A 16,090-nucleotide genomic window follows, 5' to 3' on the forward strand; every position below is an offset into this window, starting at 1 on the left:
TTGGATTTTTTTTCCTATATTGCTTTGTAGATAAATCTCAGCTTGGTATTTTGCATGATTCAATGCTTACAGGTGCTTGTAAGTGTAATAAACACTTATAAAAAGCTTTCATTATTTTTTTTTTACTGAATGAGGACATATAGGATATGCTTCTTAATATGAAATCACAAGCTGAAAGAGCATGAAAAGACAATATAAAAGACTATGGTTTTGCTGGCTCTACACACTGCTTAATTGTTGCTGGTATTTGGGGAGACTAGATCTGGTAACTTCTGTTATTGACTTATCTGCACCTGTATAGTCATACTGAAATAATGGTAACAATTAATTGAAAAATTAAGTTGCTTTCATTGTTGTGGGGTTTGGATTGGGTTTTTCTTTTTTGTTGTATTTTTTTGTGTCCCGTATTCTTGACAAACATTTCCAAAATTGCAAATCAAAACTCACAGGATACAGTTATTCAACTCCTGCATCAGTGAGAATGGTTTCCCTCTGCTTTTCCTATTTTGATTAGTTTGAAAGATCTGAAAAAGGGAGACAGAAAAAACTACTCTTGACATTCTCTTACTGATGTAAAACTTGCACTGAAAACTGGCTGGCTGTGTTCTATTTAACAAAAGGAATTTTCAAGCTGCTTTTCTGTTACTCTTCATGGGCAATTTTTAGCTGTGGCCTAGCTTGTGTAGTTAGGTGTTTTGTTAGATGGATTGGTTTGCTTTACATTCTTTAGCAATCTAGCATTTGCCTTCTGTGTTTTGCATCTAGTTTGTAATTGATAGTATTTGTGCTACATTTCAGTATAATTTCCTTCACCTGGTGGAGATAAGCCCTTTATCAGTGATGGTGTTAAAGGCAGGTGCAGTAGTTGCTTGGCAGAGCAGCCTGTGGAGCAGTTCCTGTGCCCTGCCTAAGCCCTGGCACCAGTGCTGGCCAGGGAGCAGCAGGGGTGGCTGGCTGCTGGCTGCTGAGGTGTAGCTGGGCTCCCCACAGCAGTGCGACTTGCACTGTAGCTGTGTGTGTCTTCCCTTCTAAAACGGCTTCCAAACCCTTCACTAAGTGGGTAACACTTTGGTGCAGACTTACTGTTCTGTCATGGCGCAGTATAAATGTCTCAGATTTCCAAGGTCTTGCAGTGCGCGATCCCATTAACCTCTGTGATGTGACTGAAAGAAACCAGTTCAGCAGCTGGGGAAGCATTAACAGCTCCTCACTTAGCCCTGGACACAGCCTCCCTATGGGTTGCAGAATGCTTCTCGTGTAGCTGAGGCAGGTTGCAGTGAGGAATAATATGTGCTGCTGTCAGCATGGTATTTTTCTTACCACCTTTTCTTATCACAGCCTTTTAGAGCTTTTTGATCACAGCAGACTGCCCTGGGTGTTAAATGTGTTGCAATTCTTTGGGGCACCTAATTACTCTCGTGTTCCCATAGAGTATTAGGTGCGTAATTTCCTGTGCAGGTGGAGTCCATGAAAGAATGAAACCACTGGAGTGGGTTTATAGATCTGTCTTCACTTTGGCCTTCGATTGTTGTTGTTTTTACAGGAGAGGCAATATTCTGTGGAGTAATTACTTGCTCATGTGCATGTCCCTTGCACAAGCTAAAACTTCACCCAATACATCTAGTGTCATTGTGTTTGTACCTGACAGCAGAGTGGTAACTGGTTTAAGTTCAAACTCCAGGATTCCTATGGAGGCTGATCACTTCTTTTACTCATACACCATTTGCAATTCTAAATATGGTAATATTGTACACTTGATGGAATATACTGGTTTCCCCAAAAAGGAATTTCTGCTGTAATGTTTTAGAGCTATGAATTGCTTCTACCTGTTGATGGCTGACACTGACTTTCTGTTTAGGAAAACACAGGAAGACTGGAAGAGATGTGGCTATCAAAGTCATTGACAAGATGAGGTTTCCAACTAAACAGGAAAGTCAGCTTCGTAATGAAGTAGCCATTCTCCAGGTATTAAAGTGTTTTGGGATCATGGTGGAGTTTTGTCTTAAATACACCATTAATGAGATTTTGTATTGAAGTGTAAGTGTTCTGAATTGATTTTTAAATTCACGTCTGTGATTTCTGAGTACTTTTGGAAGAGGGAATCTTAAAAAAGCAGGAACTACTGTCTCCTTGGTAGAGTATAAAACTTGGGGGTGATATCTACCCTGCTGCAGGGGATCCCACTGAAGCCATGTACTTTGGCTCCATGTTCTCTCTCTCAGTATTATTTTCTGCTGTTTTCCATTACTGGCTCCTCAATCTTTGAGTATTATTCTTATACTCAGTTACTTGAGTTCAGAGCATCATGCATCAACTGTAAAATTAATCATTGCAGCCAATTTGTATTAAACAAGTTATCCTTAGTAGTTCGCATGTTTCATGGGTTGACATTTGTTTCAAGCTAGTTTCTTTCCTCAGATTTTTTTTTCCACCTGTATCTATTTAACTTTTTTTGATTTGTGGTCAGCATTTCTGTGTAATTCAGGATATTTCATATTGTTTTGTTTTAGTGATGTACCTATGCTACTTTGTTTTAGAATTTGCACCACCCTGGGATTGTGAACCTGGAATGTATGTTTGAAACCCCAGAACGGGTCTTTGTTGTGATGGAAAAGCTGCATGGGGATATGCTAGAGATGATTCTCTCCAGTGAGAAAAGTCGACTTCCAGAACGAATAACTAAGTTCATGGTCACTCAGGTGAGCAGTCAGTTCCCCTGCCTTGAGAGGAAAGGCTAAATTTGGGTTGTGTAATTATAAGACGAGAATTTGGAGAAGGGGTTTTCTGTATTGTTATTTAAAAGAGACAGCATAGAGAGCTACACATCTAATGAAAGTTGAATAAACAAGAAAAGAACTTTGAATGTTAATTATGTTAATTTTTTTGGCCCTTCTTGCCCAAGACATAACATTAATATGGACATCTAAAGATGAATGTCAAAACAGTAAGCATTCAAAAAGACACAGAAGGATGGGGGGAAAAAGGCTGGGGAAAGTAAATCCCCTTGTTTTCAAGTCTTGGTAGGCTGGAAAAAACAGTACTTGCACAGTGTATGTGGGTTAGTTCTTGAGGACTGTGTTGGTAAAAATTGCTGTATTGGTTAGTGTGTGTCTTTTGACACTTTTGATCTGCTTGAATATGTTCTGAAAGCGTTCATTTGTTTTGTAGATACTTGTTGCTTTGAGGAATTTACACTTCAAGAATATTGTGCACTGTGATTTAAAACCAGAAAATGTACTACTAGCATCAGCAGAACCATTCCCTCAGGTGAGTGAAGATTAAAAAATACTTTTTATTACTATTCATTTTTTAAAAGCAATATTGACATTGCTGCTTAAAAAGCGACCTCTTGTGGGATTTTCAACTGGTTTCTAGAACTACTTGAAGCACTGCATGTCTTGTAGTTGTCTTTTCTTTTTCTCTTGTCTCACTAAGTGCCTTTAGTGCATTGCTCTTTCTTATCCTCTGAGGAGGACTTACTGACTTGGGGTTACATGTTGGACTTGATCTGGATCCTTTTATCTCCACAAGTGCCTGCTGTGTTCAAGTTAAGGAACTGTTGCAGGATCATGAAGATTTGAGGATTGGTGCATGTCCCAGCTGTTAGAGCTTTTTACTGGGATGTTTTGTCAACAGCTGGCTGGGTCTGAGTTCAAGCTAAAACTCATTGTTTGATTTCCATGTAGCCGAAGCCTCCAGCTTCTAGAATACGATTAAGAGGAATGTGATTTGGCTGGGATTCATGTGCATTTTTTAACTTTGATGCTGTGCCTTTCAAGTGTGAGGATTCACCTCTGAAAATGAGCTGGGTTTGGAATCAAGATATTTTTTCCTTATTTGCACACTTGTGGCCATGTAATACACAAAATGCCTCAGACCTGAGTCTGTGCAGGGCAAGTTCAGGTCTTGATCTGAAGCATGGCTGATCTGCATGCTGCAAACTCAGCAACCTAAAACCTTGATGGATTGGTTTACATGGGGTTTTGTGTCTGTTTGCATACATACATTTAAGTGATGGCAGAAAGGGTGTGAGGTCAAGCAGAGATTTCTCAGTTTAAACTGTGCTGCTTTTGCAGGTGAAGCTGTGTGACTTTGGGTTTGCACGCATCATTGGTGAGAAGTCGTTCCGGCGCTCTGTGGTGGGCACTCCTGCCTACCTGGCCCCTGAAGTGCTCAGGAGCAAAGGCTACAACCGCTCCTTGGACATGTGGTCAGTAGGAGTTATTGTCTATGTGAGCCTCAGTGGTACATTCCCATTTAATGAAGATGAGGATATCAATGATCAGATTCAAAATGCAGCGTTTATGTACCCACCAAATCCTTGGAAGGAAATTTCTAGTGAAGGTAAAGAAATTAATTTTCTCCATTAGGATGTTTGTGTATGTGGGTAACACATTCAAGTGCTTAAACGTCAAGGTTCATTTAGGAAGGAGTGTGAAAATTATTGATAGTTTGATTAGTAGACTAATTAGTATTGTTTAGTAGACTATGCCAAAGTGGATAAATATGAGGTAAATGTATTTGTGAAAGATAAACTGCAAAATATAATGCTTTAGATTGTTTTCGGGGCAGGGGAGTCAGGAGATTTAGCAAGAGAAATGAATTTCATGCATGATGAGTGGGATGAGTAATCTGACACTTCCCAAAAGTCTCAAAGGAAAGTTAATTCATGTGTGGGTATTTGCTGAATGCTGACATATTTTATCTGAACTATAATCACAGAAACGGTTCAAAGTTGAATCTGGAATTTTGGTTTGTACATTAGGAAGTATGGATTTAAGTGTCAGGTCTGAACACCCTAGAGGTTTACAAGGCTGGTCTCTAGAGCTCTCCAGTGCCAGCTTTGGTTATATGTTGTTACCATGTTTGGTTAATACATGATCAGTACACAGGTAGATGTGGAAGGACATACAATACTGGAAGTACCTGTATCAGTTGTGGAACATGGGATTATGCTCAAGCTTCTATGAAAATCACTAAAATCAGTAGGGAAAAAGATTAACCAATAACATAGTAAAGCTTTTAGTATTTCCATCAAAAGTAGGGGGAATGTACCCCGTCCCTATTTCTTAGCCTCATTTAACATAAGCAAAGCTAAATATAAAATTCCAGAGCTTGGTTAAATTTGAAGGAGTTCACTGGAGGATACACTCACACATAAAAGATTAATTTCTACTGCAGCATGTGAATGATGAGAGAAGTGATTAATATTTAAACAGTTTAATTTTTGTTCTTTGCCAGCCATTGATTTGATAAACAATTTGCTTCAAGTGAAGATGAGAAAACGTTTCAGTGTTGACAAATCCCTTAGTCACCCATGGTTACAGGTAAACCCATCTGCCTTTTTCACTGTGTTTATAATGGGAGAATAATTTTATTGGCTGAAATCCTTCTGGGGCTTATGAAAACTGCAAGTGTCACATTCTGTTAACAAGCATTCATGAAGGCTTGAGTACTTCTGGTTTTAGCTTTGCATATGATGTGCTCCAGTGTTCTGACCATCTGTGAATGGCTCCTTTCCTCAAGGGAAATTTGTCTTACTGTCTCTTCCACCTTTTCCTTTCTGTCTGACAACAACATGGGTTTACTCTTCTGGCTTCCCCCGACTGTGGGCAGTGATGAGTGCATGGAGCCCTGTGAAATCAGCATGGAGACAAACATTGTTTGCTCAGTGCAGAAGTGGACACACAGCCTGGTGTGTCCCGTAATTGTAGTCGGTTTAGAACAGGTTTGTTTGGAATAGAGTTTATTTGCTGCTTTGACAGCCTTAGATACTAGCCCATTTAATTTTGAACTATTCTTTGTGGACAGTGTTGGGACATCTTGTGAGAGGATGTTTGGTTTTGGGGTTTTTTTGGTTGGGTTTGGTTTTTTTTTTAATCAGATCTTGGTTTTATCTTGTGGCTGTTTACACTAAAAATGGACACAAACTGCAGAATTTATCTGTAGGAATGTAGTGGTGCTGTTTCTTAAAACTGCTTCCTTAAATCTCTTCTACTCCTTAGGATTATCAGACTTGGCTTGACCTCAGAGAATTTGAAACCCGCATTGGAGAGCGTTACATTACCCACGAGAGCGACGATGCACGCTGGAAAGAGCACGCTTACGAACACAACCTCGAGTACCCCCAGCACTTCATTATGGCTCCTAATCCAGATGACATGGAAGAAGACCCTTGATTTGTTCGTTATGCTAAATTGCAGCCAAGAAGGATACTCCAGGCAGAAACAGAAGATAAGTTTTGGAACAGCCATTGCTCTTTCCAAATGCTGTACACATAGAAGCCCCAGAGGATCCTGCATTGCCATGGGAATAGACTGTCATCTGGCAAGCTTTTCTCCATCCCTGACTTTAACTCTGAGTAGTTTCTGCACAGTGGGATACAAAGCCCTGTCGGGGAACATTTCACTGAGCTGGGTGGCTACAAAGCCATTATTGAGGTGTAGTGTGTACAGACTGAATGGTTTGTGTTTTTCAAGGGTTTTTGTTTTTTTCATAGTCCACGCAGTAAGGGTTTTGTAATAGTTTTCTAATCCCTATTTACTAGGCCATAGAGGACTGTTTTCTGTTACTTAGATACATCTCCCGTTTCTCAAACTGTGGATAGTGAAGAGAATCTATGAAGAAATCAGTACAGAAATAACCTTGGCTAAAGCAAAACATGGTGGTTTAGTTGAATACAGCTTCAGAGATGAAGGAATAATTTGCTGCTTTTTAGACAGCTAAATATGTGTGTCTTGGCCCTAACTGAACTTTTTACAGATAGCAACAAAGAAAAGAAGACCCCATCACTTCTTACATTCCTCTTGAAATGCTGGCTGACAGTCTAAAGAGATGACAATCAAAGCTGTGCTAGGCTTTTATTTTTTCTTTTAAAAAAAGCAATAAGCCACAACAGTGTGCTGCTGTGCAAGGCTGGCACGTCATTGATACACACCAAAGGCATTTTGCCTTAAAACTCCACAAGTAATGCACAGAGAGCACACAAGACTTGATGTAGCATGTCCTTTCACTCTGGAAGACCAGAAGGATGTGGAAAAATAGGGAAAAATACATGCAGCTTTCTTCTGTTGTTTTGAGTAATAAGATTTAAAAATTTTTCTAATATTTTTCTAATTTTTTTTAAGGTTCCCTGGACTTACATCAGGAGTAGTTTGTAGCCTGGTAGCTTGTTATGTTAACTCTGCTCAAAACCTAGAAGTAACAGTGGATACTGCATCACCTGTTGCTTCTGCCAGGGCAGCTGGATTGTAGGAGAAAGGACTTTGCCTTCCCACCTTAACCTGGAGCCCCTCCCATCCTCTTTACTGTGCTCAGAACTGTTTGAGCTGAATGAAGAGTCCAAAAGCAACTCCTAACTCAGTTTTTTCTGTGCACATGCCTCAATTGAAGGATTCTAACTAATTGGACTTGTGGCACAATAGAGGGGAAACAGCACTGTTCTTTGGAAATTATTCCCTTGGACAGTTCAAGTTAATGATATTTCAAAGAAGTTTGAGGCCATAATGCTAAATGCAAATGGAAGAGGGTTTTTTTGGTCTTATTCTAAAAAACAAAAAGAGCGAAATCCTTTTTTTGTGGGATAACAGTGTTGTGCTGCTGGAGGGTGCTGGATGGCTGTATGCATCCCCAATGTGCCAAGCTGCTTAACTGAAGCTTAGTTGGAAATATTTCTAAAATACTGATACAGGCTTGAACTGCAAAGGCAGTGAGAAGCTTTGGGGTATCTCCTCTCTCCTACAAAGATTTTTTCCTTTTTTGTATGTGTGTAGATAAGTATTTTTTTCTATTGTTGTTATTCAGGTAAGGAAACAGGTGAGAAGATTACGTTGTTAGATATACCTAAAATGTTACACAGTTAGTTCAGAGCTGGCAGCTGTTTGCATTATCAGTGACCTGGCAGTGGTCAGTGGCAGCTGCAGAAGGATGTGCCCACAGGTAGGTTTGGGTCTTTAACTCACTTTTTCTTTTCCCATTGCCCTTTATCTATCTGTCCCTGCATTTTGTAGGTGTCTGTGTTGGCAGAGGCTGAGCTCTGGATTCTTAACGCAGTTTAAGGAGAGTTTCAGGACTGATTTTCAAAGAGGCACTGCTTTTCATCTCTGGAAGCAGTGCAATCACCTCTGACATTGGTCGTCTGGTATTTGCCTGCTCTTGGCAAGGAAAGCAGTGCAGTTTTTCAACTTCCAGTGCTCAAGTGACCAAATTTCAGTGAAGTCATTGCTGTATTCCATCCTAACTGTAATAATGTAGATACAGTTTGGTTATAAACTTCAGATTTTTTACTTGAGCTGTTACTTTAGGTTTACCTGTGGGTTTGTTTTTTGTGTTGTTTAAGGGAGAAAGTAAAGCAGCTCAGTCACTTGAAAAAGCACAACAGGAATAGAGGAAGGAGGGGACAATAATGAAGTAGAAGGCCTGGCTTTTGTCTCTCCCCATGAAGTTTGCTCTGCTTCAAAATATTATATGAGCTATTTATTCCTCAAGTTGTATTAAAATAAAAATAATGCTGTTGGCTTTTGGAAGAGATTGCCTGATCATATGCAGACTTAATGGGGCCAGACAATAGAAGCCACAAGCAGCTAGTAGTCAAGAAACCAAAAAAATCAGACTTACATTATGAGTAAAATTCCTAGAGTAGTAAAAATAGCTGAGTTTTTTATTCCCTTTTATCTACCTTTACTGCAAACTTTGACAGCAGTAGGTTACAGTGTTTAATACCCTTACCCCTAGTGAATTAAGTTGCATTCATTCAAGCAATACTGCTATGGTGATGCTAGAAAAAAGCTCATGTAAAATTTATAGCCTCAAAATGACACTGTCAAGTACTTTTATATTTTTATACACCCCATTGTTTGTAAATATCCTCTGGTAAGCTTGAAAATAAAATTTATTTCCCTATCAGACTCGTTCTTTTTATTTACGTGAATTGACTCTCCTGTCAAATGTTCTTAGGAGTAAATGGTTCATACTTTCTTGTTTGTAGATTTGTTATTAGATGGAAATTCTGCCAGCAGGAACTCCTTTTATGAGCATCCTGTCTCTGTTCTCTTTATAAAAATATCTTCCAAGATGTCAAGGCATCTTGATTTTATTCAAGTACCAAAGCCTGAATACATTTAAATACTCCTTAGTGCATCTCTTTGTTACTGACAAATTTTGATTCCACTTGTAAATATTTCACTCAATTCTACCATAAGACCCCCAAACCACTGTTCATTCTCTGCTCTGTGTGTGCCGGTTTCTGCATGTGCAGTGTCTTATTTCCACTCATACTGCTTTAAGTAGGTCAGAGGTTTGGTGTGCTGCACCAGACTCATTCTGAAACAGCCATCACACATTTTATGATAGTATTTGAAATTACTTTAGTAACAGTTCATTAAATCCAGCAACAGGTGGTAGGGGAGACTTTGATTCTGGCTTATCTTTCTTGTCAGGATGTACAAGTCTGTGGTGAGGCAGCAGGGCAAAAAAATTAAAACAGTCCCCCATCTTCTCGGGATTCATCAGCATATCATAGCTGTGAAGTAACTGCTCACGAGTTGCTGTGTCACCTGAATTCTGCAAGAGCACCTGGAAAAAAAAAAAAAAGGTTAGAGCCCTTCCTGTGTTCCAACAAATTCCTGCATACATGCAATACCTTCTTGCATCCTTTTCACTTAACAGTGCTGTGATGGTTGGTAGAACTGGTGAGATCACTGGTGGTGGTCCACAGCCCATACATTGATGCAAGTTTTGCATTACATGCTCCTAAATATAATATGATCAGTTTACTTTCACAGATCTGGAGTAACTTACATCTAGCAGAAGCAACTTTCTGATCTCATACCTACATGTAATTTTGAACAACTTCATTTTAAAACCAGATGTTTTTACTAAAGCTCTGGTGCTCCTTAAGAGTATTGCCCATGGATTGGGAGAGTTCTGTAGCTGTGAGCACTCTGGTACCTGCAGTCGGAGGTCAATGCCCATGTTCTTTAAGAACTCCCGCTGTTTTATGGGGCCTAATGTAGCTGTTTTTCCCTGTGCCATCTTCCGGAGGTAGCTGAAATCAACATCTGCTGTCAGGTCTGCTGTACCTGGAGCACTCAGCACATCATGAAGTTTGTGATTCCGGAAACCCTGAAAATGAAATTGGAAGATTATGCTCAGCTGTCATCCAACCATCAGAGCAAGGGCCAGCAAAAATTAAGCTGCACCTTTGAGGGGTGACAGTAGCAAATTATACATGGAAAACTGGATATAAATGTAGCAAGAGCTCAGATCATCCTTTCCATCTGAGAGAAACCCTTCTGGGTACTGATTAAATAGGAGTTACTCAGTTTTATGCAGTTTTTGCTATTATGCCCACCTGTGAACTTTATCTTTCAAGAACCTAATGATCAAAGGTAACAGAGTCTTTTGGCTCATTGCTGCAGGGCAGTGCCTTACCCGGAAAGTGTCAGTTTTGGTTCCGTCGTGGCCATAATCCGCAACCAGAGCAGCCCCACCATCCTTCTCTATCCGAGAGGCGAGTCTCTGCACAATGACACCAGCCTCGGGACACACTTCCACGTGGTCTCTGGTTTCTTCTGGCTAGTGCAGAGTTCAAAGACCAGAATACCTGTATTAGCAGACAAGCACAAGGCAAGTATCCCTCACACTTGGGGCTTGGGACTGTTCCTTTGCTGGGACATGCAGGTACAGGAGTTGCATTCTAAGCTACCTATACTAGCTTGAGCTAGTTTTTGCTATCACTCCTCCTCAGTATTTTCTGAGTGCTGGATTTCACTCATCTCTTCAATAACCTGTAGTCAAATGGAAATTTTTCTACCAAGAGTATTTGTATCAGGTGAAACTTCCCTAATGTGGTACTTAAGGAAAATAACTCTTCAGCTATGCACACCCTTCCCAGAGGCCTTCCTGTGTGATACTTTGTAGCTCCTTTTAATCTCCAGTACTTAATTTTGTATCCAGTGCACTTCAGGAAGAAACCACAGCCACTTCCCATTAAAGGTTAGCCTGGCACAGAAGCAGGCAGCTCCCCTGAGTACCCTGCAGCAGTACTGAGAGTATTGAGAGTCTGGGTGGGGAAGGGCCACTCTAGAGATGGTGATGCTGCACACATTGCAGAACTCTGCCTGTCACTTGCTGCCTCGGTTTGCTCTCTGAGACATTTTGTGTGTCCAAGCTCCTGTTTTGCAAAGTTTGATACACATGATAATTTCTGTGCTGTAGTTTCACAGCAGACAAAGCTAAATGCTTGTGGAAATTTTAAGCTCTATTCATTTATAGACTGAGAGCCCTCCTCTAGCTGTCACAGTAACAAAGAAGCACTAAATGTACTTGAAAGAGTCAATAAAGGTGTAAGGATGAGCTATAGCAGGCATAACCTCACCTGAATAAAGTTCTGTGTGGCAGGGGTTCTGGATGGTGACAGGACAAACCGCAGCTGGTCGGGAACTTCTGGATCAATATCAACCAGCACCTCACGCCAGCCTTTCTCCGTTCGCTGTCCAACGAGCCCAGAGTACTCCCGTTACACTCCAACAGGGACCACACTATCTTGGGCATTTGATTGATCTAATATGCCAAGCTTTTTCACAAAGGTTTTAGGAACAATACATTATTAACAACTATTACTCATTCCTATTTAATTCCAGTAACTGCCTTAGAAAAAGCTTGTGGTGGAGTTTCATCTGCAGAGCCAACAAATACAGGTTTAATTATACTTAAATGGAATGAATGATGCTCTGAAGAAAGATGTTGCCTCTTCTATTGACAGTGCAACATTTAACTTATCAAAATAAAATATTTCATTCTACTGATGATTTTCATAAACTAGCTACTTCTGAATCATAATTAGCCTTTATCTTGTTGCTGTCATTACTATTCAAATGAAAGCCCTTCAGTCCTTTTTAGTAGTATTACAGAAAACCATGTTTTAAAACATTAAAAGCTGCATTAATGTAGCATAAGAAAGAAAAAAACACCCCCAAACCTTGAGACTTATCTCAGCAGAAAGAAAGCCTTAGCTTTCTTCAAGTTTTTCCATTCAAGAATAATTACTAATTTTACAGTTATCAGCTGAATCAAGCCTTATTTGTCCAAATTCATTTAGAATTATTTCATCACCAGAGACAGGGCATGTGTCTAGTTTGGCACCTTAGTTCTGTTCTTCCTCTAAGAGAAAAGGTACTTAAGCAGATGGTCACAGTTACAATAATAATCTTGCTATACCTGAAATTTATGTATTGGCAGGGCATCAAAGAACTCATGTGCTAGGTAAAAGCTGTAACCTGTGGGAAGGTAAAAAAAAAGATGCATTAAATTATTAATGCTTCCAGTTAAAAATATTTTTATGACTTTTAATGAATTAAGCTTGCTAATGTGGTTGTGAAAAAATTTTAATTACTTCCACCTTGCACACATTAAAGATACTATTTCTACCACCAGCTCTAGCTTCCAGTACATGAATTTTAGATCACTATCTTGTGCAAGGAGATTCAAGCAAAGCCAGTAAAGGTTTGGGTTTTTTTTCCCATGAATTTTAGATCACTATCTTGTGAAAGGAGATTCAAGCAAAGCCAGTAAAGGTTTGGGTTTTTTTCCCATGGAAAGAAAAAGTCATAATATAGGAAATTGGGTAGGTATCCCCAGATGAAGGTAGACAGAATAGGTAGCAGTGATGAAAATGAACCGAGATCCTGCCTCAGACTCATACAAATAAGAAGAAATATGTATATAACTACTTTTCTGTCCAGTGTGAAGGCCAGCAGAGATGCCCTCTGCTATCAAAAGCTGTCAGTGAAGGAAGGGCACCATCCCTTTAACAAAGCATTCAAGCTCCTTACCTGGTGGCACATCTTGAATGTCTCTGTACCAAGAAATGGGAATTCCAGTCTTGCTAATACCTCTCATGTAAGCCAACTCATTCTGAGGGTTTGGCTGCACTTTCCCTCCTGTCAGCATCACTGCTTGGATCTCGCTGAGTTTGGGACTCACTTCTATCAGATGAACAGACACATCACATTTACTAAGAACAGAGGCGAGCTGCTTGAAGACCTATAAAGGCAGATGAATTCTATTAGGTGCAGTCTTGTGCTGCGTACATTAAAGGTTTAAATATTAAGCTTTCTTTTCACTATTAATTATTCAAGATAAAAGACTTTAGGTGGTTTTCACTAACAAAACAATCTCAGTGAGAGAGACTGCATTTTGCTCCTTCAGTAGAAAGTGTGAGTTTCTTCATAAATCTTAATAAAAGCTGCTACACTTCAAAAAAAGTTGGCTACACATTACAAGGCTCTGAGGACAACAACATGAAACGCTAATGTGGAAGAGTAGTAGCAGCTCATCTAAGACTTGTAGAAGGTCTTAGACGTGTGGCATTAGGAGGAAAATGGTTCAGTTTTCCCTGCCACCTTAAACAAGTGTTTGATATCCCACATTTCACTATTTTTATTAATGTATGTAAATAGAATAAAAGTTCTTATGTGGTGCTAAATCTCATTAGCAATCTGTTTATGCATCAGCAGCATTTTAATTAAGACAGCCATGCAGGCGTGACTGAACACAAAGTGTTAGCTCAAAAGAAATAAAGCCCTGAAATACTCAAAGGAATTAACACAATTTCATTCTGTGTTATTGTACTTCCCTGTTCTGTTCCATGCACTAAGGTCTCCATCCCAGTTACACATAGCAACACCTTCCTAGATGGTTTTCAGTTTGGATAATGTTTCCCTACACAGAAATAATTTATAATGGAATATTCCTGCCCTCCTCTTCTATCCAGTGGTGTTTGGAAGGTCACAGGCGTGTCCGTACAGTGTGCACATGCTGGCCCCATTCTGCTTCTCCCTGAGAGTCCTGGTCCCAGAAACTCATTTGTTCTAATTAGAGTCTGAGCTGCCAACCTGACTGATCTGGCTACTAGGAAAGGGTAAACCCTGGCAGGAAAAAACATCTTCCCTTCAGATTTCCCTGTAGCTATGGAATACAGCCAGACAAAGAACAAAGAACATGAATAGTTTTCACCTACCCGCAATATATCCTCCGTGAGGGTGCCCCTCCCTGGGCCCAGCTCCACCAGCTGGAAGGTGTTTGGTTTGCCCATGGCCATCCATTCACTAATGTACCATATTCCTATTAACTGGCATGAGAAACAACACACAGGGTTACAGTAATTACTTCAGCACCTATGGAAAATCATACCTGCCTTTTGTCTGATGATAACTAAGATAACATGGCAACATTCTGTCTTGATATTTTAAAGTTAAGACGAATTATGGAACATAACTTCACGTTCTTATCTCTAAGTATTAAAATTGGTCATTGATTGCTGTCAGCCCAGCAGAAACAACTCTCCATCAGTATATGTGGGGAGTCTGTTCTGGCTGGAGCAAGAACTTTCACTTCAGGCTCAAATGCAGGTCACTGTTCAGGTGCCTTTGGACAACTGTTATTCCTGACAACGCATTTACCAAAGTGTTACTGAGAACAGGATTTCTTCACTTCTGGAAATGATACACAAACCAGAGTGAGCAAGACTTGGGAGATTATTTTTGAGGGGAGTTTTCACATTGGAAAATCACCATAACTCTTTTTATTTATAAGCAGGTTCTGTATGAAAGTGTTACTAAGCACAGATGATGTTTCAGATGAAGGACTTTCAGAAAAACAAAACCCCCTTCCTCCCTGAAAACCAATTTTTCTCTTGGGAAATAACTTGAACCTTATCATTGCTACTCCAGTATTTTGACATTGATAAGGTATTTGAACACTGGCATGGAAATCAGTTGGGATGGAAATTGGAAGGGACCACACTGGGCCATCTGGACCACCCTCCCCGCTCAAGCAGGGTCATCCTAGAGCACATGGCACAGGATTGTGTCCAGATGGTTCCTGAATGTCTCCAGTGAGGGAAACTCCACAACTTCTCCGGTCAATCTGAGTGCCAGTGCACAGTAAAGAAATTCTTCCTCATGTTCAGGTGGACCTTCCTGTGCATTGGTTTCTTCCCATTGCCTCCTGTCCTACAGCTCAGCACCACTGAGCAGAGCCTGGCTCCATCCCCTTGGCACCTCCCTGCAGATACTCACAGACATGGATGAGGTCCCCTCTCAGTGCCTCTTCTTAGGCTGAACAGGCCCAGCTCCCTCAGCCTTTCCTCATAAGAGAGATGCTCCAGCGTCTCAATCATCCTTGTTACCCTCCACTGGAGCCACTGCAGGAGCTCCATGTCTCTCTTGTCCTGAGGAGCCCAGAACTAGACACAGCACTGCAGATGTGCCTCAGCAGGGCTGGGCAGAGGGGCAGGATCACCTCCCTGACCTGCTGGTAATGCCCTTCCTAATGCACCCCAGGATTCATTGGCCTTCTTGGCCACAAGGACACACTGCTGGCTCATGGATGGCATGGTGTCTACCAGGATTCCAGGCAGGCCCGCGTGGTTAAAGTAAAACAAATAACTTAAGAGGCAAGGAATTGCGTTACCTCTCCGAACACCTGACTTATTTCAGGCGAGGTGACGAAGTCCCCGCTCTCGCCGACGCCGCCGCGGCGCGTGTAGTAACCCTGCGAGGGGGAAGCGGCCCAGGGGCCGGGGGCGCGATGAGCGGGGCCCGCGGCACAGCCCCGCCTCCCCGGCCCGGCCCCGCCGCACCTGCCCGGGGTTGGTGAGCGCCTCCCGCATGTACTCGGCCACCGTGACCGGCCCGCTGGCCCGCAGCTTGCGCGCCAGGTGCCGCAGCATCGCCCCGTCCCCGCCGGCCGCCTCCGCCTGGCCGCCCGCGCCCGAGCAGAGCCGCGCCGCCGCCGCCGCCGCCGGAGCTGTGGGGAGAGGAGGGGAGAGGGGCTCAGCGGGGCGGCCCCGCGACCGGCGGGAGGGAAAGCGGGGAGAGGCGGCGGTCACCGTGGGGAGCGGCGGCGGGACGGGGGAGCCGCCCGCGGCCCGCCAGGAGCGCGCGGCGCGCCAGCGGCAGCACCATGGCCGCGGCTCCGTCTGCGGCTCCCGCTTCTCTCCCTCCTCCTCCTCGGTCTTCCTCCTCCTCCTCTCCCTGCTCTCCGCCCGGTCCCGGCCGCCCCCGTGAGGCCGTAGCCCGGTCCGGAC

At 42.0% G+C, this 16,090-nt stretch overlaps 2 protein-coding genes across 3 annotated transcripts in view; one reads left to right on the forward strand and one right to left on the reverse strand.

Moving 5' to 3' along the window:
* PRKD3 (protein kinase D3) overlaps positions 1-8,904 on the forward strand; it is a 42,746-nt gene extending 33,842 nt beyond the window's left edge. For both annotated transcript variants that reach the window (XM_066178563.1, XM_066178564.1), the window contains exons 14-19: positions 1,859-1,965; positions 2,538-2,699; positions 3,169-3,267; positions 4,077-4,344; positions 5,242-5,327; positions 6,006-8,904. In XM_066178563.1, the coding sequence (XP_066034660.1) occupies positions 1,859-1,965; positions 2,538-2,699; positions 3,169-3,267; positions 4,077-4,344; positions 5,242-5,327; positions 6,006-6,179 (896 nt within the window). In that variant the 3' untranslated portion in view covers positions 6,180-8,904. The remainder of the gene's footprint in view (positions 1-1,858; positions 1,966-2,537; positions 2,700-3,168; positions 3,268-4,076; positions 4,345-5,241; positions 5,328-6,005) is intronic.
* Positions 6,880-16,088, reverse strand: NDUFAF7 (NADH:ubiquinone oxidoreductase complex assembly factor 7). Its single transcript, XM_066178565.1, has 10 exons — positions 15,893-16,088; positions 15,644-15,810; positions 15,475-15,555; positions 14,021-14,131; positions 12,834-13,044; positions 12,220-12,278; positions 11,378-11,491; positions 10,432-10,575; positions 9,949-10,122; positions 6,880-9,573 (listed from the first exon to the last, which is right to left on the reverse strand). The coding sequence occupies exons 1-10, from the start codon at positions 15,966-15,968 to the stop codon at positions 9,361-9,363; spliced, it is 1,350 nt and encodes a 449-aa protein (XP_066034662.1). The 5' UTR covers positions 15,969-16,088; the 3' UTR covers positions 6,880-9,360.
* Between the last annotated feature and the right edge of the window lie 2 nt (positions 16,089-16,090).

The sequence above is a fragment of the Chamaea fasciata genome, unplaced genomic scaffold (assembly GCF_029207755.1).
Source record: "Chamaea fasciata isolate MVZ Bird 193981 ecotype frontalis unplaced genomic scaffold, bChaFas1.0.hap1 SCAF_3, whole genome shotgun sequence".
Taxonomy (NCBI): Eukaryota; Metazoa; Chordata; class Aves; order Passeriformes; family Sylviidae; genus Chamaea; species Chamaea fasciata.

Bases quoted from the DNA above. Each gene is read 5' to 3' on its own strand.
- NDUFAF7 (XM_066178565.1), bottom strand. From the start codon at position 15,968: ATGGTGCTGCCGCTGGCGCGCCGCGCGCTCCTGGCGGGCCGCGGGCGG. The intron at 13,045-14,020 runs GTAGGTGAAAAC...CTGCCTTTATAG, and splicing joins TCACGGAGGATATATTGCGG to GTCTTCAAGCAGCTCGCCTC. The intron at 10,123-10,431 runs GTAAGGCACTGC...TTTCATTTTCAG, and splicing joins CCAAAACTGACACTTTCCGG to GGTTTCCGGAATCACAAACT.